The sequence below is a fragment of the Phyllosticta capitalensis genome (assembly GCF_038381095.1).
Source record: "Phyllosticta capitalensis strain CBS 128856 chromosome Unknown BKA78scaffold_6, whole genome shotgun sequence".
Classification (NCBI taxonomy): domain Eukaryota; kingdom Fungi; phylum Ascomycota; class Dothideomycetes; order Botryosphaeriales; family Phyllostictaceae; genus Phyllosticta; species Phyllosticta capitalensis.
The window spans coordinates 1,318,019-1,341,173 of record NW_027117444.1 but is presented as its reverse complement, the minus strand read 5'-3'; the positions used below and the strand labels follow the sequence as shown (position 1 = coordinate 1,341,173).

At 54.5% G+C, this 23,155-nt stretch overlaps 9 protein-coding genes across 9 annotated transcripts; 3 read left to right on the top strand and 6 right to left on the bottom strand.

Moving 5' to 3' along the window:
- Positions 1-408: 408 nt before the first annotated feature.
- Positions 409-1,202, bottom strand: BKA78DRAFT_240573 (uncharacterized protein; the record flags this gene model as incomplete). Its single annotated transcript, XM_066883908.1, has 3 exons — positions 409-568; positions 625-998; positions 1,056-1,202. Coding segments are annotated over 3 exons (681 nt in total), but the record flags the coding sequence as incomplete, so codon positions are not given.
- A 1,022-nt stretch (positions 1,203-2,224) lies between these two features.
- BKA78DRAFT_237310 (uncharacterized protein) lies at positions 2,225-4,117 on the top strand (the record flags this gene model as incomplete). Its single annotated transcript, XM_066883867.1, has 2 exons — positions 2,225-2,449; positions 2,498-4,117. Coding segments are annotated over 2 exons (1,845 nt in total), but the record flags the coding sequence as incomplete, so codon positions are not given.
- Positions 4,118-6,344: 2,227 nt separating this feature from the next.
- Positions 6,345-8,022, top strand: BKA78DRAFT_316841 (uncharacterized protein). Its single transcript, XM_066888662.1, has 3 exons — positions 6,345-6,375; positions 6,434-6,620; positions 6,679-8,022. The coding sequence occupies exons 2-3, from the start codon at positions 6,554-6,556 to the stop codon at positions 7,770-7,772; spliced, it is 1,161 nt and encodes a 386-aa protein (XP_066743450.1). The 5' UTR covers positions 6,345-6,375; positions 6,434-6,553; the 3' UTR covers positions 7,773-8,022.
- Positions 8,023-12,255, bottom strand: BKA78DRAFT_316839 (putative nuclear mRNA splicing factor). Its single transcript, XM_066888661.1, has 3 exons — positions 11,859-12,255; positions 9,621-11,694; positions 8,023-9,556 (listed from the first exon to the last, which is right to left on the bottom strand). Exons 1-3 carry the CDS (start codon positions 12,100-12,102, stop codon positions 8,236-8,238), a joined length of 3,639 nt encoding a protein of 1,212 aa, XP_066743449.1. The 5' UTR covers positions 12,103-12,255; the 3' UTR covers positions 8,023-8,235.
- Positions 12,256-12,373: 118 nt separating this feature from the next.
- On the top strand, positions 12,374-14,068 carry BKA78DRAFT_316837 (mRNA processing protein Mss51). Its single transcript, XM_066888660.1, has one exon. The coding sequence runs from the start codon at positions 12,433-12,435 to the stop codon at positions 13,966-13,968; it is 1,536 nt and encodes a 511-aa protein (XP_066743448.1). The 5' UTR covers positions 12,374-12,432; the 3' UTR covers positions 13,969-14,068.
- BKA78DRAFT_316836 (MFS multidrug transporter-like protein) lies at positions 14,069-16,212 on the bottom strand. The gene has a single exon (XM_066888659.1). The coding sequence runs from the start codon at positions 16,051-16,053 to the stop codon at positions 14,293-14,295; it is 1,761 nt and encodes a 586-aa protein (XP_066743447.1). The 5' UTR covers positions 16,054-16,212; the 3' UTR covers positions 14,069-14,292.
- A 694-nt stretch (positions 16,213-16,906) lies between these two features.
- BKA78DRAFT_316834 (uncharacterized protein) lies at positions 16,907-18,711 on the bottom strand. Its single transcript, XM_066888658.1, has 4 exons — positions 18,133-18,711; positions 17,887-18,080; positions 17,281-17,833; positions 16,907-17,214 (listed from the first exon to the last, which is right to left on the bottom strand). Exons 1-4 carry the CDS (start codon positions 18,675-18,677, stop codon positions 17,052-17,054), a joined length of 1,455 nt encoding a protein of 484 aa, XP_066743446.1. The 5' UTR covers positions 18,678-18,711; the 3' UTR covers positions 16,907-17,051.
- A 379-nt stretch (positions 18,712-19,090) lies between these two features.
- BKA78DRAFT_316831 (uncharacterized protein) lies at positions 19,091-21,173 on the bottom strand. The gene is made up of 4 exons (XM_066888657.1): positions 20,457-21,173; positions 20,213-20,403; positions 19,658-20,162; positions 19,091-19,597 (listed from the first exon to the last, which is right to left on the bottom strand). Exons 1-4 carry the CDS (start codon positions 21,065-21,067, stop codon positions 19,381-19,383), a joined length of 1,524 nt encoding a protein of 507 aa, XP_066743445.1. The 5' UTR covers positions 21,068-21,173; the 3' UTR covers positions 19,091-19,380.
- A 322-nt stretch (positions 21,174-21,495) lies between these two features.
- BKA78DRAFT_353661 (uncharacterized protein) lies at positions 21,496-22,116 on the bottom strand (the record flags this gene model as incomplete). Its single annotated transcript, XM_066891597.1, has 2 exons — positions 21,496-21,718; positions 21,776-22,116. The coding sequence occupies 2 exons, from the start codon at positions 22,114-22,116 to the stop codon at positions 21,496-21,498; spliced, it is 564 nt and encodes a 187-aa protein (XP_066743444.1).
- Between the last annotated feature and the right edge of the window lie 1,039 nt (positions 22,117-23,155).

Sequence of the window (23,155 nt, the reverse complement as noted above, 5' to 3'; positions counted from 1 at the left end):
CAAAGCAAACAGACCCAAAACAAATCCATCAAAATTTTCATTGCCAAGTGCGTGTCATAATGCATGCAAAATCCTCCTCTGGGAGCTCTCATCCCCGACGACGCTCTCGCGCCGCCCCTTATCATCCGTCCCGACCACGACGCAATGCCGCTCGACAACGACCTCGATCCCACTCTCAACATCCACATCGCGTCTATGCCACCCCTCTTCAACGCTCTTATCCTCAACCGCCACACTATCGCCCACCTCACTCGACAACCTCACAAAATTCTTGCTCCCCGACGGCGCACGGACATGGTGCTCACTCCCGCCCACGGTCCTCAAATGATAGCTCCCCGTGGCGCCGCTGAAGTCGTTTGCGCCGCCGCTCTTGTCGGCGCCCGAGTTCTTGGGCGTCGACTGGATGAAGCGCGAGAAGAGCGGCCGCAGCATGGGAATGCACGAGTTGATGACTGCGACGCTGGTTTCAATGAAGGTCCACGCGCAGCTCTGCTTCATGTCGTAGCTGATGTCGGCGAAGTTGAGAGTCGAGAGGACGCGCATGCGGATGATGCTGACGGCTGTGATGCTATTGATGGGTTAGTGAAAGAGCTGTTTGGGGACGTGTGAAAAGGGGCTGCGCACAACAAGCCAATCCCAAACATCAAGTACAACCCCAACTTCGCCCGTCTCGGCATCTGCAGTCTCCTCACCCACGGCAGGGGCAGCAGAATAATAATCACATCCGTCACCATGTTCAGGGCGCCGATAATCGTAAAGCCAATCGGCCGGTTGCCGCAGCGGCCGGGCAGCGCGTTGTTCCAGTTCTTCGCAAACGGCCGGCACATGAGGAAGATTTGCAGCACGTTGCCGACCCACCAGGCCAACACGATGGCCATGCAGATGTATGCCATGCGCTGCAGCGCGGCGTGCGGAAAGATGCGCAGGTAGAAGAAGAGGTACGAGCATTTGACTGACGCGATGGCGATGCCGTAGCAGAACTGGAAGGGGATGAGCATCTGGGGGTGCGGGGTTAGCTTTTCCTTGGAAAATAATTTGGGAAGAATCGCAGGCACCTTCAAGATAACGAAGAGGTTGTCCATTGGTAGGTACTTGATGTGGACGCCCATCCCCAGGACTGCCCACGCGAAAGCTATTGCTACGATGCCGTACACGGCCAGCAAAGCCAAAAGGCAAAACCAGTCGTCCAGCCCAAACTTCGAATGCCGCATGGCACGCGATACGAACCGGAGGCAGACCAGCGCGGTGGCTGAGAACAAGAGCACCGCGGCGACTGTCAGTTGGGCTCTGACATCTGCGAACTGCCCGATCGAATACGTCGTAACCATAATGTAGATGAGGAGGAAGGATCCCGGCGAGACGTGGTTGGTGAGTCTGGCAGCAATTCGAAGATCGCCATACAGAGTGAAGACTCAGAGGTGGCGCACAGGAGACCTGTATTCATTATTATGGCCGTAGGACGGGCGTTGCAAGAGTCATGGCCGTGGGTAGCGTCCGTAGGAGAGTTTGGCACCGCGAGGCTTTTCGTGTTGGAAACCGACGGTCAGCGAGCGAGACCAAGACTCGCTTCTACATGTTCCAGGGGCATCTCTTTCCCTCTGTGATCTAGCGACCCAGTTGCGAGTCCATCTTACTCAGATTCAAGTTCGCAGAAATCGGGCATTTGCGCACATGGCAGATCTGCGCGGCCGGGAGCTCATCATCGCGCACCTTCTTTGCCTATTTGGATCTTTTTGCTTTAATTGCTCTACACAGAGAGGCAAGCGGTGCTCAAAAGTTCCGCACGATACGGTGAATAGGGTGGATAGCCCCACAATTCCCAGACAAAGTAGATGCGGCACAGCAGCGGAGGGACCACCGCCTCGCTATTCAAGCCACTCACGAAGAAGAGGGCGTCAAATCGCGTCGAGTTCTTTTCGTGAAGAAGATTCAGGCAAGGTCGAGCACTCCCGGGGGTGCGGTTCCATTTCCGAGTTCCTGACTCGTTGGTTGACGAGTCGAGGTCAACACCGTGAGGCTGGACGACGATCTCGTCCCGTTCCGTGTGGCTGGCCGGAGTTATGCAACGTCTCCCGCTCTCGAAGCCGGAACATGCTCCACCACGAACTCCTATTGACTCGCGCATCCATCCAGCCAGCATTTAAGCCGTGCAGCAACGCGTAAGTTGGGCTCGTTCGGTACAAACCTTGCTTCGTTCATGCAGCCGTCGTCATTGTCAAACGCCATGTCGATTGAAGAAAGCGAATTCGACTATATCATTGTTGGAGGTGGTACGGCAGGCCTCGTCTTGGCCGCTCGCCTCTCTGAGGATGCCGAGAACCCTAAGTCCGTCTTGGTCGTCGAGGCAGGTGCAAATCGCAGAGGGGACGCAAAGATTGAGACGCCGGGTCTAATGGGAACCTTGTACGAGGATCCATCCTACGATTGGGCTTTCATGACGGAGCCTCAGGTATCACTTCCCTCAGACGAGTCAGACAGCGCGAGACTGATTCAGTAGGCCGCGCTGGACGGACGACAGATTGCTTGTCCCCGTGGCAAAGTGCTAGGGGGTTCTTCTGCAATCAACTTTGCTGCCATCTTTTACCCCAGCAAAGCCGACTTCCAGTCGTGGGCGGCGCTGGGTAACAATGGCTGGGATGCAGAGGGTATTGCGCCATACCTGCGGAAGTTCCATACTTTTACTCCTGCATCGGAAGCAACCAAGAAACAACTGTTGCTGGACGATTACATGGATGAAAAGGCGCAAGGTACAAGTGGACCTCTGCAGGTGACCATTCCGGATGGGTACTCACCTTTCAACGAGGCGTGGGTCAAGGCATTTGACGAACTGGGTTTCCACCTGCCCGGAGACCCCATCAACGGCGAGAAGCTGGGTGCTTTCAGTGTCCCCGTCTCCATTCACCCAACCAAAAAGACTAGGGAGTACTCGGCTCCATCGTACTACACCGACAGTGTTTCAAGCAGGGCCAACTTGAAACTCGTGACAGAGACGACGGTTGAAAAGATTGAGCTCGTACCCAACTCCGAGGGCTCGGTGACAGCAACAGGGGTCCAAGTCAGGGCCAAAGACGGCCAGCGCAAAACTTTCCAGGTCAAGACTGGCGGGGAAGTGATCTTGTCGTCGGGTGCTATTGCCTCCCCCCAGCTGCTGGAGCTCAGTGGGGTTGGCAACCCAGAAATCCTGAACAATCATGGGATCCCAGTTGTCGTAGACCTCCCTGGCGTCGGGCAAAACCTTCAGGACCATGTCCTTTCGTCCATCAGCTACGAGATAGCCGATGATCAAATGTCTGGCGACTCTCTGCGGGATCCCTCTCTCCTCCAGGCGGTCCTCCAGATGTACCAGGAATCTCGGAGCGGTCCTTTGGCTGGGTCTCTGCTGTCGGCTGCGTACCTCCCCCCTGTCGACAAGAACGGTGTTGTACCATCGTCCAAAGTCTCCGAGCTCCTGTCAACTCATCTTGACAAGTCTGATTACCCGATTTTCCCCGGCAAAGACAAGCAGTACTCACTGATGCGTGAGCGCATCGCAAACCCAAAGGAGTCCTCTGTGGAGTACCTGTATCTTCCGCTTCAGCTTAACAACAGATCCGGGGCGACGACGATGCAGCAGCTGCTAAGTCCAATTTCGCCTGGCAATTACATTACCATCTGTGCACTTCTCAATCATCCCCTCTCGCGAGGAAGCGTGCACATCACCAGTACCGATCCAGCCGCCGCACCGCGCATCGACCCGCGCTACCTCAGCCATCCGCTCGACATGGAGCTGCTGGCACGGCAGACGCAGTTCATTGAGAGGATTGCGCGGACAGGTCCGCTGAGCGCAGTGCTCAAGGATGGCGGAAGGAGACTGCCGCCCAATGCCGCGGACGTGTTGGACGACCTAGATAAGGCCAAGGAACTTGTCAAGGAGCGCGCATGGACTTGCTTCCATCCATCTGGAACGTGCGCTATGATGCCGAAATCGCTAGGAGGCGTGGTGGATAGCCGACTGAAGGTTCATGGCACCAAGGGTTTGAGGGTTGTCGATGCTAGCATCTTTCCGCTTGAAACGCTTGGAAATATCCAGGCGACTGTGTATGCTGTGGCAGAAAGGGCGGCAGACCTCGTCAAGGAGGACGCGACGACGCAATAGAATCGCTAGCGTAGTAGCCGAATTTTGAGAGATGTTGTTGATGAGTTGTGTGGTGCGCGGGAGATGCGCGTCTTCCCGTTGTGCCGCGACTGCCATATCCCTGCCCTCAGGCACCTTCGTTCGACGTCACTCGTGTGTTAACTCTTCACCTTCTTTGGCCCCCAACTCCAATACCACTCATCTCACCCACACCTCCCAGTCACAATCACATTGCATCGCTACCATTGAAGCATACACGAAACATTGCCTACCGCCGACGTCGTCTGACGCCCTCGCGACCCCGCCGCTTACTCCAACCCTGCCGCCTTTGCGTCACTCCCGCCGTGCCTCACATCTCAGCAGCCCGCCATCCATCAGACCTGCAGCGCAGCCGCATGCTCAAATGCCGTTATCCGCTCTCACATTGCCGCTCGATACTTCGGTTCCTTTGACCTGCCATGTCGCGCAGACGTCCCTGCTCAGCCTTACCACTGCCCCTCAATCAAAACCCGATGGCGTTCGGCTGAATAATTTTGTCTTGGGGAGCGAAAAAATTAGACCGGATCGGCACTGAATGCCTTGATGCAGCAAATGGTCGCTTCTGCAGGCACCGAAGCCTTGCTCCGCTGATTGCAGCCTGAAGAGAGAATAGCAGAGAAGACTTAATGCATAGCTGGCGACAGTTGGTCAAAGAAAGTTTGGCACGCGCCAAACATCGAGCAACGTTATGCTGGTTCTCAATCTATCGACACCGCCACCATTTAGGGCCCGAGGCACAAACCTCGAAATACAAGAGGTATATTGTGACAGGCACCTAGGCAGAATTTCTCCACATCTTTTGCTTGCGCGACGCCTTGGCGGGGCATATTCAGCGACAGTGGTCACACCAAAAAGGCGGCGAAGCACGCCCACCTTCCACAAGAACCACAACAGCAATCACTGCAAAAGTTGGTTGGACGCTATTCGTGGTGGCAGTGACGCGCAAACCGAAACAATGCACAGTAAGGCTGCGAAATCGCCAAGCTCTTCCTGCCCTCACAAGGTTCCTGTTTCTCCCCCATCGCAATGGCTGATTACGGAAGACGGGCGATCTGGGGTCAGACTACAGAACTCCTGATCACATTGATAGGCCAATGGCTGCAATGGAGGGGGACCATGTGAGATAGGATAGGTAGGGCTCATAACTAGGTAGGCAGGTAGGGGAGAGCTGCTGCGGCTGTACGGTTACCAATCCATGTGCATCCGATGGAGAGGCTGGGTAAAATTAGTAGAATGGCGCCAATGACAGCCTTGTCGGTAGTGCTTGGCCAGATGGGTGGCCAGTTCGGTTGGTCGTCGGAGGGCATACCTGCATTCGGATCGGATGGGGCCAGATTGGCTGCTGGGCGAACTGTGAGTTCTGCCCTCTGAGAAACTTGCGATAGTTGTCTTATAAGGCTGATGGGTCCGCTCGCTGCCTTCCCGGAACTGGTAAGAACGACCGCCGAGACCTAATTCCAGCTCAATTTCTCAATCCTTTGATTTCTTCTCCTCCACTCGTCGTCTCTTCTCTTCATTTGTCCTGATTCGCTTCTTTCCGGACTCGCCATTCGCTCGCACACTTCAGCAACTCCGATCTCGCCTGTTAAAATGGGGTCGAATCAGGTGATGAGAAAGCCGAAGAAGCTCATTGTTTGCTGTGATGGTAAGTGAATTTGGGACTCTGCTTTCGATCCTGTTCGGTTTCAATGATTTCCGTATACGGACTATTTCGAGTTCCGCTCAACACCTTCCCCCAATTCACCGTATACAGTTCCGCTGACCTGAGTATAGGAACATGGATGGACTCAGACAATGGCATCATCAACGAAGGCACCTGGGTCTTTCCCAAATGGGAGCTTCAGACGCCCTCCAACGTGACGCGGATTGGACGTGCCATGCTCGCCGAAGACGCAGAGGATCACCCGCAAATAGTCTACTATCAAGGTACGCCTCATGACTATCCCTTGAACAATTGAAAGCTGACTTCTCCCCAAGCTGGCGTGGGCTGCGGCAGCAACTGGCTCGACAAGGTCATGGGCGGTGGTACCGGTGCCGGACTGTCTGAAAACGTCCGCGAAGCCTACAGCTTCCTTGCCAACAACTACACAGCCGGTGACTCGATTTACTTAATTGGCTTTTCCAGGGGCGCCTTTACGGCCCGCAGCATCGCTGGTTTGATTGGTGGCATGGGTCTGTTGACCAAGGAAGGCCTCCAATATTTCTACAGGGTCTTTGAAGATGTGAGTTTGATAACGCCTCCTTACATCGCGGACTGCGCTAACACCGTGGCGTCTATAGTGGCAGCATGCTGGACAAGACGACTACGAGCCCTCGATCAAGATCGATCTGCCGGAGTTCGAGATTGACGTTGATGCGGATGATGTCGACATCTACCTCGACAAGTACAAGCGGGAGCTCATGCATTTGAGGATGGGTTTGACCCGTGACGTCAAGATCAAGGCGATTGGAGTCTGGGATACAGTCGGTAAGTCTCATCCCACAGTCTCTCCCTTGAGGAACATGTGAGCTAACTGTCTCACCAGGAGCCCTCGGCATCCCAACCACAGCCTGGCTTCAAAGTCTGGGTGTACCCGCATCCTTGCATCCGCTCCACCCCTACCGCTTCATGGACACGTCGCTCGGCAACCACATCGAGAACGCTTTCCAAGCCTTGGCTCTAGATGAGCGGCGAACCGCGTACAGCCCTGCCATATGGAACCGGCAGCCTGGCAGCACCACGAACCTCAAGCAAGTGTGGTTCCCAGGCGTCCACTCCAACGTCGGTGGTAGCTACGAGGACACGGGCCTGTCCGACATCACCCTGGCCTGGATGATGGATCAGCTCGAGTCGACGGGTATCGAATTTGACGAGACGTACCTTGGTAAAGCCTGGGCGCACAACCAGACCTTCTACAACGAACAGAATGCAGAGGCGTTGGCAGCTCACCACCGTGCGCACACGCTGCCCATCCTCCCGTCTTCGCACCATCCCCACAACGGCAACGGTAATGGCAACAGCAATGGCAATGGCAACAGCAACGGTAACCGCCTCAGCCGTCGTCCCACGCCTCATCCGACACTCAACCCCAGAGCCACACCCGCCACCCGCCGTCGCCACACGACTAAGCACCGCAGCGACAACCTCGACCCCACAGGCCCACACTGGGCGCTGACGCGCCTGTACAACAGCGCCGCCAGCCTCACCTGCCTGGCCGGCGTGGCGCCGCGCACGCCCGGCCTCTACTCGGCGACCGACTACGTGACGGGCAAGCAGGTCAACTCGAAGCCGATGCTCGACACGCGCGAGACGGTCCACTGCAGCGTGCGCGTGCGCCTGACCAGCGACAAGGGCCACAGCTACGACGGCAAGGGCAAGTACGGCGCGGTGGCGTTGGTGAAGAACGGCTATGTCCTCGAGGGCCCCGACGCCCCGTTCAGAGACGAGGTCGAGATCAATGGCGTGCAGAGGCGCGAGTCGGGTTGGCGCTGGGTGCTGTACAAGGGCAAGGGCCGCGGCAGTGAGCTTGAGGTGAAGAGGGTGTTGCCAGAGGCGACAATGGGTCGCTTTGAGAGGACGCTGCTCGGCTGCGATAAGGAGATGTGCGTGCAGGTCTTGAGCGGGGACCAGCCGGTGTAATGGGGTTGACTTGACTGGTGTCTTGACGAAGTAGAGGACTTCGCGGAGCGTTCTTGATTTCCTTCTTTCCTTTTTCGCAGAGCATAGCAGGATTAGGCGTTCCGGATCCGGCATTGATGGGAGCAGGAGGCTTCTGGCGTTCGATCCTCTCCGGAAGGGCATGGAGGGCCTTGTTAGAGGCGTTCACTCGGAATGTCCTCGTCGGAACCTTTCAAAATCAGTTCAATAAATAATCGTTTCGAAAACAAGACATCTCGGGCCTGTCAGCTGTACTGTACAAGTAAATCATATGAATTCGAGCTGCTTTTCCGCGGCGCCACATCCGCCAATGCATCAACAAAAAGGAAAAAGGAAGACGCAAAGTTTTCTTGGTACGTACGAGCTTTTCGCCAGACCATCATCTCGCGTTCGCATTGCGACTCCATATCAACCGGAAACCTCATGGACCAACCGATCCAATCCACTAGTATGCTACTCTTGTGCGCATGTCGCCAATCTTCCTCTCCACCTCCCTCACGCTCCGGTCCAATTCACCTGCAATGACCTCCTTCTTATCCCGCGGTAATCTCAAGAAGCGCTCGCACAAGTCGCCGTCGATGACGCCCTTGACAGGGACGTAGTAGCTCCTAAACGCAAGGTGGTCGCGGCCTGCGATGGGCGCGTCCTCACTGCGCAGCTGCTGTTCGAGGCTCTGGAAAAAGTCGACGTCCTCGCGCGAGACGAATGGTACCATGATGGCGAGGGTGCCCTGGAAGCCGCTCCAGAGCAAGAGGTCGCGTCCACCTGCTACGAGTGACGTCTTTTGGATTGAAGTCGGGATGTCCTGCGTGTAGAAATGGGCAAGAAGCTCGAGACGGTTCGGTGTACCCTGAAGATAGCCACGTTCGTTGACCAGGTGGGAGCCTGAGCCCTCTTCGTCTGCTTCTTCCGACACCTTTCCTGGGCAACGAACGAGCCACAGGTTGCCGAAACGATCGCCGCCGGCAGTGGTCTCGTAGTCGACCATTGTCGTGCATGTCGTGTAGCGATGGATGGTGTCGTCACAGAAGGGGATCAGCTTGTTGTCTTGGAACTTGTAGACCACATAGGTGACGGACTGCTGGACGTCGGAGCAGATGATACGCGAGCCTTGGGTTTGGAGACCGCACAGAAGGGTGGGGACCACATTCATAGCCTGGGCTTTGCGCAAGAGCTGTTTCAGTCCAAGGTCGTAGAGACGCAGGTCAGTGCCAACACCGGCAAGCAGCTTTCCTTGGAAAGGAAGAAGTGCCTGTGGAGGAGCTTCCACCTTGGTCTTGTGAATGAATTCAACATCTCGTCCATTGTCATGCAGACGATAGACGTGGATGAAGCCGGCTGTAAATGTGCGTGGAGCCACTACCAAATCCTTGGCAGTACCAACGACGAGGAACGTCTCCTGGTTTTGTGACTCGAAAGGCGCCAAGCACATGCTGACGATGCCCTCATTGTCTGAAAGCTCCAGTGTGTGAACGACGCCCTTCTCGTTGATAGGGTCCACAATCTGCACGCAAGATGCCCAGTGACTTCTGCCACGAGGATAGCCAAAGTCTTCGGGATCGAGTACTGGTGCCTCGCCATTTTCAGCCTTGCTAGTTTGATCCTGGATCAGCGCGTTGCGAGTGGTGGACGACAAAACGTTGTTGTCAGACTCGCTGACGAAGAAAAGGGGTTCCGTTGGGTGGCGCACGAGCTGCCGAGGGGTGTACATGAGGGGAATGCTCTCCTTGAGCAGGTTGTTGGCAAGGTTTTCGATGGTGAAAATGCTATTCCGCGTCAGCTGAAAGTGGCCTATCAATCGAGGAAAGGTAGCATGTCGGGACTACTTACCGAAGATGTGCGCCGTGGATACCGACCATTCCCTGGGCACACTGCTCGCTGTTGAAGCTCCAGCCCCACTCAAGAGCTGGATAAGCCAGCGGAGTAAGGGTAAAAGCCCTTGTCTGCTGATCAGCATACCCAAGCCATGAACGTGAGCTGGTTGCCAATACGGCAGCTTGATCTTGCACAGTGACGCGGAAGAGCTTGACAGCCTTGGGACCGAGGAAACGGGTACGGGTATCGGTAAGTTCGCCTGTTATCTCGTCCAGAACTGTGCGAAGGTAAACGCCAGAGTAAAGACCAATGTGAAGGTACATGGTGGAGCCTCCAGAAGATGAGTCGGCCATGGCCATGATTCTAAGCGATGAAGGAGCCGAAGTGAGAGCCTGGACCGACTTGCTCTCGAGTGTGCTGTCAGGGTCTAAGCTAAGGATGCGGACTGTGGAATCGTCGCAGCCGACTGCGAGGAAAGAGCTGCGCATCCTGCCTTCTGGCACCTCTCCAAGACTGAGGCATGTCACAGTGCCACTCATTTCCTTCTTCTCGTCGTACTCAGCCAGACTACCATCGCTGTCCATTTCAAAGTAGACAATTTCGCCCGAGCTGAGCGCGACTGCTACTTGACGTTCGTTGGTACTTGCGGCCACAATGGTCCTGTGGTTAGGCACTGGCCATTCGTTGATGTGGCCTCCTGCTTGAATGTGACGGATGCCCCTTTGGTGAACTTGAATGAGTGCATCTTCACCCAGCAATTGCACAGCCAGAGTCGAGACTTGGGTCAAGAATCCAGTGTCGGTGACTTCCTCTACAGTCTCGCCAATGCCGAGGACCAAAGTGCCGTTGTTGAACGACAGAACAATGTACGAGTCGTACTCGTCGTCCTTTCGGAGCTTGGTAGTCCAAACAGCCTCTGGAACGCTGGGAAGTTCCGACTCAACAAGCTCGGATACCTCCAAGCCGTGCTTGAGCGTCTTGAATGAGCTGCGAGCACCAGTGCCGCAAATCGAGTAGATTTGAGGCGCATCTTCATTTGTGAGGTTCGCTACCTTGCAGTCAAGGGTTGGATTCATGCTGTCAACGGCCTGGACCAGCGAAATATTCTCTGCTGGACGAGGAGTGAAGTAGACGGGCTGATAAAGCTCGGTGTGATCCGGATCAAAATCCTCGCTCAAAAACTCGGTCTCAGTATCGTCATCGCCCAGCTTCTCGAACTGGTAAAAGTGGTGGTTGCCAGACTCCGTAGCGACAAAGAGGTAACCGGTTTTCATAATGCAGAGACTAGCAGCAGGCGGGACAGTGTCGAAATACTTAATCTTCAAACGCTTCACGTCGCCCGTGGGCTGCTCATTCTCGTCCTCGACCATGTCGATGGTGACCTTGAAGAGATCGCCATCTTCAGTTTGCAGAAGGAAGAAAAATGCGCCGCGCATCTTGTGCATGACTCCTGCGGTGATGTATCTTTTCCTGGCCGGATCCTCGGTAGCTCCTCTGCGTCGAGGAATGGCGACTCGAAAAGTGTCCTGATTGCTGTGGCGGTATGTGATGGTCTCCTCGGCACACACTAAGACTCCGCTGGGACCGTCCTGTCCACCCGGAACTTGGAAGAGCATATTGGCAGTGGGATCCACAATGTCAGACCATTTGCGGACGACATGGTTAAGGCCCAGATCCAACTCGTAGTAAACCAACTCTTTTTGTTTCTCCATGGCAACCTCGCCTGTCGAGTCTTGGTCGACTTCGTCATAATCCATCTCCAGTGCGGCGAATATGGGGTTCTCATATCCAACATCCAGGCCGACGAGTGCGAACACCAGGGTCTGAGGCTTGTGGGCTTCAAGCGGAGAAGAGATGACCAGGTTGGCTTCGGCGTTCCGGTTGAGAACGTAGACAAACTTGTTCTTTTCGATTGAGGCAATCATGCAGGCACGACCTTTCGGGTCCGTGGCGAGGTACTGGCCGGGGACGACCCGGCGAATGCCTGACTTGCCAAAAGTCTCGAGCGAGGGGCGTATGAATTCATTTTTGGCCGGGAGATATTCGAGGATCGCGATCCGTCCAGAGTCGGATCCCACTATGATGTAATCTGCAATCAAACAAGGTCACTATCTCTTCTCCGTCAAGATGTTCCTTGGCCGAGCGAAGCGTGCATTCATCCAAGCTGGAGCCGAGGCGCGATGCGATGGAGCTGGTCGCGTACTTGGAGAATCACTATACAGCCCTGCAATATGGCGAACTTTTGTGACGTACCTTTGTTGGATCCAGCAAGCCTGAATGGGGCCAGAGTACGAATGACACCAAAGGCATTGTGAGAGAGCGTGGTCGTGATCCGTTGCGCCTGCGCGTCGACTCGGTAGAGGGTAATGTTGGTTCCAGAGGCAGTGATGATCTGTTGCTCTTTTGTTCCAGCGAATTGACCCAGGACAGCCTGTGTGATGGCACTAGGAGGCTGAATGGTCAAAGAGTACATGAACAAGTTGGATGTGGTCGCCATGGCGAAGGATGCTGTCGGCCTGGCGGCCTCGAGCGGGAATCTCGGCGAGCTTCAGTCGAGCGGCAGCGTGAGGCGAGTGAGGTTGGCACAAACTGTTCCCGCTGGCAAGAGGCGGAGTTGTCGGGGAACGCGAAGTGAATGTGGAGAGTGGTGATAGCTTTGGGGTTCGCGGCGCGGAGCTCGCGACTGAGCTCAGAAATTCTGCCGGCGGTGAAGCGAGAAGGGCCTGCATTGATTGGCCAGCGCGTCATGACCTCACTCGAGCACCAATCTTTCCAACGAACCTGCACTGCACGCCGCCAATCGCAACAACCATCGTCCAGGCCCAGGATGCGCTCGAAAATCACTTGCCAGCGGTGTCTGGCTGCTGTTCAGACTGCTGCCCGCCAATCTTTGACCCCGCGACTCCAGCAATTGCAAGCCGGCGCTCGCCGCTTGTCGAGCAATCAGTCCACCATCACCACCGCCAGATCTCCAGCTGCCGCCCAGCCAAGCATTGCAAAGCGTGGCATCTCTTCCGTTGGGAGGCATTCGGCTGCTGCTGGTCAGGCCCAAGCGACGGATCGTTCCAGCGCCTCGGGGTCCCACGAGTACAGCAACACCCTCTTGAAACCGAACAACCTTTTCCACTCCTTTACCAACTCTCCCGCTCCCGAGATACGCCGTCGCGCAGCCTTCATAAAGCAACACGCATACTGTCCTCACCACTCGCATCAACAAACGCGCCTACCTACAGACCCGCAGGACCCCGAGGCTGCAAAATCCGTCAACGCCGCGCTTCCACCGGCCCACGTCCGATACGAGTGCGCAGACTGTGGAGTTCCGGTGTCGTGTAGCGAGGAACATTTTGCGGATGACTATGAGAAGCACCTGGAGATATGCGACATTTTGCGACAGATCAACGAGGATGACCACGACCTGCGGTCGGGGCGCTTCTTCCCCGAATTCGAGTACCCGGGCATGCAAATGGACGAGGCCTTGATCAACTTTACGAGCTGGGATACGTATCTTTACTCGAGAGACCACAAGGCCATTGACTCTGAGCGCAGCCTGAGGCAAGCCACGCGCCTGCTGACGTACCCTGCGACCATTGGCAGCTTCTTGCATGAACTCTCCCCCTACAACATCAAGAGCGGCGGTCGTCTGACTGTTGAGGGTCTGAAGTCCTTGTCGGCCCTGCGCTACACCCTGCACCCTCCCATGAGCGGCGCTGGCGGTGACATCAAGGGTCTGCGGCTCAACCCGCCGCCAGTCCGTCTTTTCATCATCGGCGCGCGCGCCGAGTCCTCGCTGCCGCGCGAAGTCTGGCACCAGCTGGCTAACATGTTCCCGCGCGCAACCTTCCACCTCATCTTCATCGGACCGGAATCCATGGCGAACCGGGACGACGAGTTCCCCCTGCCGGAGCGCACGCCAGCTAACCCATTCGGCGCCATCGTCGAGGACCGCATCAGCCACAACCTCAAGATCAGCACGTACGTCGAGTACTACCACACGCTACACGAGGCGCACCAGTTCTACCCCTACGACCCATACTTCGACATGTTCGTCCTGTTCCACCCCGGTCTCGGCCACCCGGCCTCGGCGCACGAGTGGGCCGACACCATCCCCATGCTGCTCGAGACCAAGGTCCCCGTTCTCGTCACTGGCTACACCGAGTTCGACATGCAGCGCGACCTCAAGTGGGTGCAGGACAAGGTCGGCGGCGAGGTCGACCTGCTGCTGGAGCCCGGCGAGAACAGGTTCCGCAGCTTGCGCTGGGACCTGAATGATGTTGACCCGCAGGATATTAGCTGCGGCAACTGGGGCGTGTGGGCGTTTAGAGGAAAGAGGTACGAGGCGACGATGAAGGAGGAGTCATCGTAGGCTTTGTAGTGAGGGCGGCCTGGCCATTTCAATGGTTTGGCGCAGCAGGGAAACCCAAGCGTAGTTCAAGCGCCGTTTTTACTTGGATGATTGTAAATAAATCCAACTTGTGTGTATTAGTGCAGTCTATCTTGGTCTTTGGTATACCGCCTACTCCCGAAAGTGTCCAATGCCCCTATTCGTGCTCCATGCGTCGTGAGTATGCTTGCGCTCAAAACAGAAACAATTGCCCAACGCCTATGCTATGCCTGCGTGCCTCTCTAACATGAATCTCGTGCAGTGCCAATCTTGACGTCTTTTGAAACAAACGCCCCCTGAATCCAATCATCCGCCAGCGGCGAAGCGACTCTTCGCCCTCAACTTCTCGCCATACAGCCAAAGCAAAATAGGCGCCGGCACACCCAGTGCAACACCCAAGAACGCAAGCAAACTGTTGCCCCAACCCATGTTCAAACTGGAGTACAAGTACGGCGCAAACAGGGGGAAACCGAAACCAGCCAGACTGCGCAGGACGGCCGCAGCGCCCACAGCGCTCGCCGCAAAGCGCGTATAGCTATCCACGAGGTAGGTTTGGATGCACTGGAACGCAACGATGGTGCCAGCAGCAAACAGCGCAGCGCCAATGTTGGGCATGATCCAGTGAATCTTGTAGTATGCCGACCAGCCGTACCAGAAGAGGCCGACGGGGACGAGCATGGTGCCGGGCACCATAAGAGGAACGCGGAACTCGGGGCGACCGACACCGTTGTTGCGGCGCTTGAGGCGCCTGTAGATGCGATCGTTGATGGGCGCCGATATCTGCGTGCCGAGGAAGAAGCCCAGCCCAAGGGAGATGTAGTTGAGGCCGCCGATGCCGACGCTTTCGTTGTAGGTGTTCTCCCAGAGCGTGGGGAAGGTCGAGAGCACGAGGTACATGAGACCGTAGAGGAAGGCCATGTAGATGGCGAGGAATTGCACGATGGGCTGCGTGCCGAGGAGGCGGAAGGGACGCAGGAGCGCGGTACCGATAACGGCACTAAAGCTCTTTTCTGGCGTGTCGTACTCGGTGTGAAGGGCTGGGTTGCCGGTTTCTTTGCGCAGTGTGGCTGCTTTGCGCTTGAGTAGGACGGGGGCGTAGGTTTCTTGCAGGAAGAAAAGACCCATGATTTGGATCAAGGCGTCCGCGATGCTGGTAGCCCAGAACACCCATCTCCAGGTCGTATTCTCAGCGATGAAACCTCCAGCAATGGGGCCAACGGCTGGGCCGAGAAGGGGGGCGAGACTGTAGATTGCGATGGCTTTTCCACGCTCCTCTGGTCTGAACATGTCTGAAAGCACACCGCCACCGATTGCAAGGGGTGCAGAGCCACCAAGACCAGAGAGAAAGCGGAAAGCAATCATCTGGCCCTTTGTTTGCGCGAAACCGCATCCCAGGTTCCAAGCCAGGTAAAAGGCATTGGCGAGTTGAAGGACTGGAACTCTGCCATAGATCTCAGATAGTGGTCCGAGGAACAGTGGTCCGATTGCGTAAGCTAGGACGAAAATTGAAAGAGAAAGTTGCTGTTCAATCTCTGTTGTGATGTTGAGGTCCTTTGCGATGGAGGTGAGGGCCGGAGCGACCATTGACGAGGAGACGGGCGAGATGAAAGTGAAGGACGACACAATCAACGTAGCGGCCCATCGCCTTTTCATGCTCCAGTTCTTGCTTATAGCGGGATCATCTGGTCCTGAGAATGTAACGAGATTGGGGTCCTTCTTCTGGGAGTACGATGTTGTCGATTTTTCGAGTGGTGGTTCTGGCCCCAATTCAACATCTCGCTCGTCCGGTATTCCATCACGGACTTCAGGTATGGCCTCGTGTTCTGCCGCCTTCTCGGAGTCCGTCACAGCACGATCCTTGTCGGTGGAAGAGCTGGATGACGTAGTTTGTCGTGTGACGACGGTGTTGTCCGAATCCTCCAAGTCTTCGCCAGCTGCATGTTCGTGATGATAGACGCCTTGGTCATCGAGGTGATGGGTGGAATAAACGCGTTGAAGAGAGGGGCTTCGAGGTCTGCTTTGGCGAGATGTCGTTCGCGACAATGATAGGTTGGAGTCTTCGACCATTTTGAGTTTGGCAGGGGTGCTGGCCGCGGGAAGAAAGCTTAGCAAAGCTTGTCTGGTTGCTGTCCCTGGAAAAGCAGCGAATGTAGTGACAAGAAAAAGGCCATGGCGGGGAGCAGGACATCTTTATGTTGTGTACAGCGAAAAGTTGACCGGAATTAGCACTTATGTCCAGGCGGAAGGTGGTGCTGCCGATGGCACCGCACAAGGAGTGTGCATTCTACATTCACCGACCCGGTGGAGACAGTCATCATTCTGGCCAATCCAGCATCAGCCTAAACTATTTGAGAGGGGCTTTGAGATGCGATTCGAGGCTGATTAGTTGAATGTCAGCAGCGAACTGTACGTGTGCAATCCCTCAGCTGTCGGGAACGGGCAACAAACAAGGGCCGTGTCCGGCCAACACGGAGACGCAGTCGGTGTCGGCTAAGTCGGCACACCGAGCCAACGCCACAGCGTTCATGGCTCCCTTTCTCATCGACCTGGGTCGTGGGTGACACAGTCAGCGTCGATGAAAGAAGTGTGTGACTCTATCGAAGGAAGGGAGGGACGGCAGATGGGCAAGTCGCGGCCGTGACGCGGTCGCATGGTGCTTTGCCTTTGCGGACGCCTTGCCCCAAGTGGTTAGTGCAAAATCAATCCAAATCTGTCACAACCTTAGTCTAACGACATCATAGTGTCGAAACTTCAACTCCAACAAATTCAGGGTAGCGGTGCTTGAACCATGAGTGCACCTTCTTAGTGCTCAGAATGCTTTTCGTGGGCCACACGATTCTTTGGCGCCACGCCTGCGAATTGACCACCCTTTTGCGGCCCTCTATGACAACACGGTAAGTTGTTAAAGGCCATTTCCGATTCATTGAGAGGAGATTCTTGATTGCTACATAATTTAAGAGAAGAGTAGTGTACTCAAGAGTGGAGTGAGTATCTCAGGGCCTTGAATCGTGCCAAAACTCCGATCCAATACCGTCAACCACCGATTCTGTCTCATGAGGACCGCATCACCGCCCTAAGGTCCACATTCCTACTTGAGGAATAGCACGAATCAACTCCTTGTCTTTCCCTTCGGCCACCAGTCTGTCCATCAATTTGTCGGCCTCCCTCTTCGCTTCAGGTGGAATCTGGAATGGGCACGGCTCTCCGGCATCAAAGTCGATCCAGTGACTGTGAAAAGTGAGTGAGCGAGCTTTCCTTTGGCAGTTTCAAATGAGAGTGGGAAACAAGACGAACCTATGAATATGCATCAGAAGTGTCTGCAGCGGGATGGTTCCATATCGCCTCGTCTCCATGGCGACGTGGATCAGAGGAAGAATTGGATTCTTTTGTGCCTTTTTCAACATGGCGCTACGCTCCCAGAGTGTCTGGCACAGCTCGTCAAACTCATCTCCACCGACCTCGGATTGAAGCCTTCTGATGAGACCCTCCGGTTCGATCGGGTCGCTTTGTGGGCTCAACTGCAGTGCCCAATGAAGCGACTCGAAGAAAGGAGCGATCGAGGCCCCGGACCAGCCGATGATCGTCTTGACGCGATATTCTTCATCGTAAAAGACATCATCTGGGCCCAAGGTAGGATGATAGAGTCGAGGCGATGTGGACTCGCTGTCTTTGGGCATGATGTGCGGGACAACTGACAGGGCTTTCTGAAGAAGCTCGACATGCATCTCATACGAAATGCCATCTTTGTCGAGGGGACCACCAGGCACCTCGCTCTCGTTGATCTTCTTGGAGAGAACTTCGATCTCGCAACGCAAAAGCGATTCTACGTAATCCACGGCAGATGTCCCTGGGAATGGCGGTCAGCAGAGTGGCTACACAAAAGCAAAAGGAAAGACATACAGGGGCCGTGGTATTCTTCCATGAGATGCCTTCCATCCCTTTGGAAAAGTCTGGGCTCACACGAAGGACCAATGTAGAATTGGGACTCAATGAGCTGCTTCTCTTCTGGCGAGGCCCCATCCAACACCTTTGCCTTATGACTTCCTGGAATCTCGTACATGAAGTCGCTTGAAGGTTGGTAGAGTGATCCGTAACTATCAAAATTATCAGTAAAATATGGTTCGCGAGGGATGACCATAGACTCACCGATCAAACGTGATTGAAGACACCTTTTTCTCAATCAACCAGCTAGAGTGCGCCGCGCGAACGGTATTGGCGGCACTCTTCTGTATGTCACTAATGCAGGCGCTGACTGGTGTACCTTCCGCGTTTTTCATGGCGACAGCTGTTTTCAAGAAGGCTGAACTGGCGTCTGGGTTGCTCCAGAGCCATGCCCTTGGAACAACGGGCAACTTCAAGATCTCGCGGACGAAGTTCATGGTAGCCACCTCTGAAAATTGCATGTAGTGCATGTACTTGAATTCGCCTTCAGTTGTGTCTGGAACCTCCATGTACAGACCGCGGTCTGTTCTGTCGGATTTCCCCTTGCCAAAATGTCTTGAGGGGCCGCTTTCATTGGTCCTGACCAGTGTTTCATCAAAAAAGTGCGGATCGAATTTGGGAGGCCGAGAGCTGGCATGTCGGCATGAGGAGAGGAACGTGTTGTCTGTCGCAAAAGTCGGGAGATGGTAGAGAAGCCTGGTTTTCTGCAAAGCTGCAATGGGCCGAGCCCTTGCAGCAAGTCGGATCATGTTGTATGTTGACAGATCATGGAGGTTGCAAAAGGTTGAGTTGAGCAGAGAGGCTGCAGGTGGGCAATCAAGTGCTCGTCGTCGCTGTCTGTCCGTGCAACCACGCTAGCCGGATTGGGGCGACTTCCCATGTATCTTGCAGCATTCGAAGCACGTCTTCTCAGCGCGGGTGGGGGCTTGGTTGCAAAAGTCGTGGCACACATAACCGCGATTGTTCTTCGCACTTCTGCGTGGAAGACATTGATTGCTTCTCATGGCTTTGCATGGAGCACAAGTCATTTGTGTCTCAGGGCCTGAATGCTCCCGATGAGCGCGCACTTGAAAAATATCCCCTCCTCGAAGTTGCTCCTTGTGCCCCACGGCTCACGCTACTAGTAATCGCGTGTTGATGCATCGCAGCCGGTCTTTATTGTGGGTCATTGAGTAAGAAGACCGTTGATTGCTACTGAAGAATGGAGTGTTGAATAAAAAGTGCCAGACTCTGCAGCTGATGACGAAAGAAGCGATCAACCAATGTCCAGACCTTTGAGGTCATGCCTCAGCTTTTGATGACTCCCTACGATCATCCTCCTGAAAGGCAAAAACTCCTTATCTCATGTTCTTCAGGAGATGAACTCCTAGTCTTCCAACAATCTTCCTCGGTCACCAAGCACCTTTATTACTTCCCATCCCTTTTATCACCCACGTTTGCCGTATGAGTTTCTTAAAGTTTGAAACAGCGCCTGAACTCTGACCAATCATTCTCAACCACGACTCCTCCGGCCTTCTCCTGGAGCCACCTGGTTGCTTGGAGGCACGCGCGCTTCACCTTTGCTTCTTCTCCTTCTCCTAAGCCCTCCAGCTCCTCGAGGTGCTGCTTCACTTCATCGGTCGTGAACTCGTACGGGCATGGCGACTCCGCTTCGAAGCGATCCCAGTGTCTAGGAGTTGGCGTTAGCAAAAGCTTTCCAATTTTCACCTGGGAAGAAAGGGATACCCACCTTTGGACTTGGATGAGGTAGTGTTTCAACGGCAAAATGCCATATTCTCGAGTCTTCATTGCAATGTTGATGAGTGACGAGATTGGATTATTTGTCGCTTCGCGGTGTTCCTTGGTGCGTGCCAACAGTTGTTGAGAGATTTCCTCGCTCGCCTCTGGCTTCAGCTGTGAAATGAAAGCCTCTGGCAGAGCCAACACCTCATCATGACCACAGAACTCAAATGCCGTTGGAGGTTGTGCAGCAAACGCCGGACCCACCCAGGCGCCTCGCCAGCCGATCACGCTTTTGATGTGTCCTTGTTCATCAACGAAAATGTTGTCGAAGCTGAGATGCGGGTGTTGGATCTGGGCAGGAGCTGACTCGATGTTCTTTGGAAAGACATTTTCAACGATTGAAGAGGCCTCCTTGAGCAGCTTGATTTGGACATCAGGGCTGTTGTCATACTTTGAAAGGCAGTCAATCTCGTATTTCAGGACAGATTTGACGTATTCAACAGCAGACGACCCTGTAGCAATCATCAGTAAGAACTCTTCAAAGGCATTCACTGAAACATACAGGGACCATGGTGGTTTTCCTCGGGGCGCGTCTCCGTGCCTAAGGCTTCATTTCCCACGTAAGGACCCATATAATAGTGTTGTGGTGGCGGGTCTGCTACCCAATTACCATCCATTGGGAACCCGATCAGCTTGTATCTGCTTTTCTCTCCGTTGCAGCCGTATTCCCGGTCGATGTAAAGACATCCGTGCCTGTCATTTTCGTCAGTCGAAGCCCCAAACTTGCATCTAATGAGATAACTCACCACTCGAAATGATGTGATGCCAGCTTCTTCTCAAACTTTAGAATTTCGTTGATGGCATTCACCTGAGACTTCGAGTCCAGTTGTTTCCAAGCTTGGCTCAACCGAGTGCCCTCAGCCTCTCTTATCAAGAGGTGCTTCGTCACAGGATACGGCCACGGATCAGGATCACCTTTTGAGTCTTCTTGGACAGAATCCCACCAAAGGCCGTTGGAGAAACCCTTGGGATCCTCTAGGTAGCCTCGCTGCTCCCTTAGCAAAACCTCGGGAACGGGTAGATTGAATTCGCGACTCGCAAACCGCATGGTCGCCCCTTCAGAGTTGACCGTCTTGTCCACGTGCGCTGATGGTCCGAAGCTAGGATGCGTGATTTTCATGATTGCTTTTTGAGGGCTCTCTTTGTCGCTCACATCGGTCAGCAGGAACACCTTGTAGAGCGTTCCATGAGCAATCTTCTCGATGTTTTCCCAGCAATGGATTCCTGCAAATGCGACGCACTGACAGATCCCATCAAAGTCGTAGAGGGTCAGGAGTGCTGCGCCGTCGTTGCACGCTTCGCAATCACTGTCATAAGCGTAGAATGGTTCATTCTCAGTCTCTGGCCGAGAAGGCATCTTCGCGACGGAATGAGAGTGCTTCTTGTCTTGAAAGCCGATGGAGAGCGTTGAGGCTTGATCTTGATGAGGCTGTGGTGGAAGCTGATGGTTTGATAAAGCGAGGTGGTGGTGGAGTGAAAAGGTGAATGTTGTGTAGGCGACGTTCGTTTATGTACCTAGCTAGCCGTTGCGGTAGCCGGATTGGTCGTTTCGGTGTCCGGTGTGACTTCCGCAACGACCCCTCGATTAGCTACATTGACTGCAAGCCCAGAGTTGGTGTTACCATGGGACACAACTGGATCATTAATTTTCGATTGCGGCGAGTCCAACAGAATGACCAGAATTCCCCAACGAAGTACTCAAAAAGCAAATTCACAACTTCCAAGTGCTCCAACGATATCCAGCCCGAATGAAGACGTACAAGGACCCAAACGAATCTAGCGCCATCATTCCCACCTACAGCCCAGCTTTGCGCCCTTCAAGACCAAAATCAACTTCTTTTCCCTCCCCGAAACTCCCTTGTTGCGCTGTGCCAGTTGACGAAACTCCTCCCTCCGCTTGTGAAAACGCAACACCGTGGTCTGCCGCTTCTTCAGGGTCTCTTTCTCGGCGACTAGCCTCGAAAGGTCTTCGGAAGAAGACACCGCATTACAGAAGTCTCGGGACCGCCTATCAAACTTCAGAACAGTGGTTCTCAGTTTGGAAGCAGTGCAGCGAGTGGCGTACCTGCTTGATGCATGTGCCTTCTTCGCGCGGAACCGCAGCTGTGATTGTGTCTTCTTATTTTCGGCGGTGCATGGTTTGAAAGGCATGAGGAGCGGCTGCTCTTCCTCCTCGTAGTCGTTTGTTTCGGGAGGACTGGGAGTCGACACAGCGGGAAACGAGCGCGTCGGCGCGTATGTATCTTCGAACATTTCGACGGCGGTCTGGCAGTCGAGACAGGTGCGGCAGGTCGGCTCAAAACACGGCATACTAAGAGTGACGCGGTCGCGCTCGTACTTGAAGCGGTAGATCGGGCGGCCGCAGTTGGTTCGACGAGTCTTGGGTCTCGAGTCGTCGTCTATCATACTGGCGGAGTGGTCAGTGGGTGTCCTCGTAGATAGCTGGTTGAGGGTCCGTGAGCGAGTTGCTAACCGGTAGCTTGGGCGACCTCTGCTGTCTGAATAATGCGGGTTGTTTGTGGTGGCGTTTGGTGCGGCGGCTTTGGGATGTTTGCTGTCTCGAATGGAAACGGATGTGCTATTGAATTGAATGATGCGAATGGTGTGAACGAATGTAGTCCTGCGCTGCAAGAAGAAAACAAGAAAAATTCGCAAGAAGCTGCCAGAGCCCTGGGAAAGGAGAATGTCAAATTGGGCCAGAAGGGGTAGGTACGACCGGGCGAGGTAGAAATATAAGGAACAATAGGGGAGAGACGCAAGAGCGATCTTTATTTTTGGTTTCGAGGCGTCCGTCACTTGTTTGTCTTTATTGTCAAAGACAGAGGCTGAGACAACCCACGGAGTTGCCATTGATGTGCACAAAGAACGTGAAGAGACCAAGTGAAAGAGAACCACTGAGAGAGCTGTCGACATCAGCACAACTGACATACCATAGAATCATACGCTCGTTACTAATTACATCGCCAGGAATCACTTTTGGTGGCTGAAAAAGACCTCCTCATGTATTAGGGGAGCTTGTCTATGGGTATCGACGCGACGACGAATAGAAAAAGCAAAGGAAAGGTGAGAGCGAGGAAATAAACCAGAAGCCAGCGCAGTCTCAGGTACTGAGCTGAGGGGTATAGTGCAACAAAGAAAGCAGAGGGGGAATGGAGAATGGGTGCCGAAGTCATGCTTGCACCATCCTTGGACAACATGGAAGAAGCACGACGAGAAATCAGACGTAAAACTCATCTGAACAGTCTCCCGTTGCCGTGCGTGTGTTTGTCGGGCTGAAAGCTGTTAAGAGCGTAAAGCAAGTCTTGAGAGAGAAATTCGGTGAAAGCGGTCTTCGAGAAGGCGAGGCGTTGAGGTGCGTAACAGACCAAGGAAGAGACGAAAGCGAAGGGCTGGTCGCCGTGCTGATGAGATTGCTTGTGGTGACAGAAGCGCGCATCAGTTGCGC

Bases quoted from the DNA above. Each gene is read 5' to 3' on its own strand.
- BKA78DRAFT_316834 (XM_066888658.1), bottom strand. From the start codon at position 18,677: ATGATCCGACTTGCTGCAAGGGCTCGGCCCATTGCAGCTTTGCAGAAA. The intron at 18,081-18,132 runs GTGAGTCTATGG...TAATTTTGATAG, and splicing joins TCTTCAATCACGTTTGATCG to TTACGGATCACTCTACCAAC. The intron at 17,215-17,280 runs GTTCGTCTTGTT...CACTTTTCACAG, and splicing joins CTTCTGATGCATATTCATAG to TCACTGGATCGACTTTGATG.
- BKA78DRAFT_316837 (XM_066888660.1), top strand. From the start codon at position 12,433: ATGCGCTCGAAAATCACTTGCCAGCGGTGTCTGGCTGCTGTTCAGACT.
- BKA78DRAFT_316841 (XM_066888662.1), top strand. From the start codon at position 6,554: ATGCATTTGAGGATGGGTTTGACCCGTGACGTCAAGATCAAGGCGATT. The intron at 6,621-6,678 runs GTAAGTCTCATC...CTGTCTCACCAG, and splicing joins TGGAGTCTGGGATACAGTCG to GAGCCCTCGGCATCCCAACC.
- BKA78DRAFT_316831 (XM_066888657.1), bottom strand. From the start codon at position 21,067: ATGCCTTCTCGGCCAGAGACTGAGAATGAACCATTCTACGCTTATGAC. The intron at 20,404-20,456 runs GTGAGTTATCTC...CGAAAATGACAG, and splicing joins GCATCACATCATTTCGAGTG to GCACGGATGTCTTTACATCG. The intron at 19,598-19,657 runs GTGGGTATCCCT...GCCAACTCCTAG, and splicing joins TACCTCATCCAAGTCCAAAG to ACACTGGGATCGCTTCGAAG.
- BKA78DRAFT_316839 (XM_066888661.1), bottom strand. From the start codon at position 12,102: ATGGCGACCACATCCAACTTGTTCATGTACTCTTTGACCATTCAGCCT. The intron at 11,695-11,858 runs GTACGTCACAAA...GTTTGATTGCAG, and splicing joins GCTTGCTGGATCCAACAAAG to ATTACATCATAGTGGGATCC. The intron at 9,557-9,620 runs GTAAGTAGTCCC...GACGCGGAATAG, and splicing joins ATCCACGGCGCACATCTTCG to CATTTTCACCATCGAAAACC.
- BKA78DRAFT_316836 (XM_066888659.1), bottom strand. From the start codon at position 16,053: ATGGTCGAAGACTCCAACCTATCATTGTCGCGAACGACATCTCGCCAA.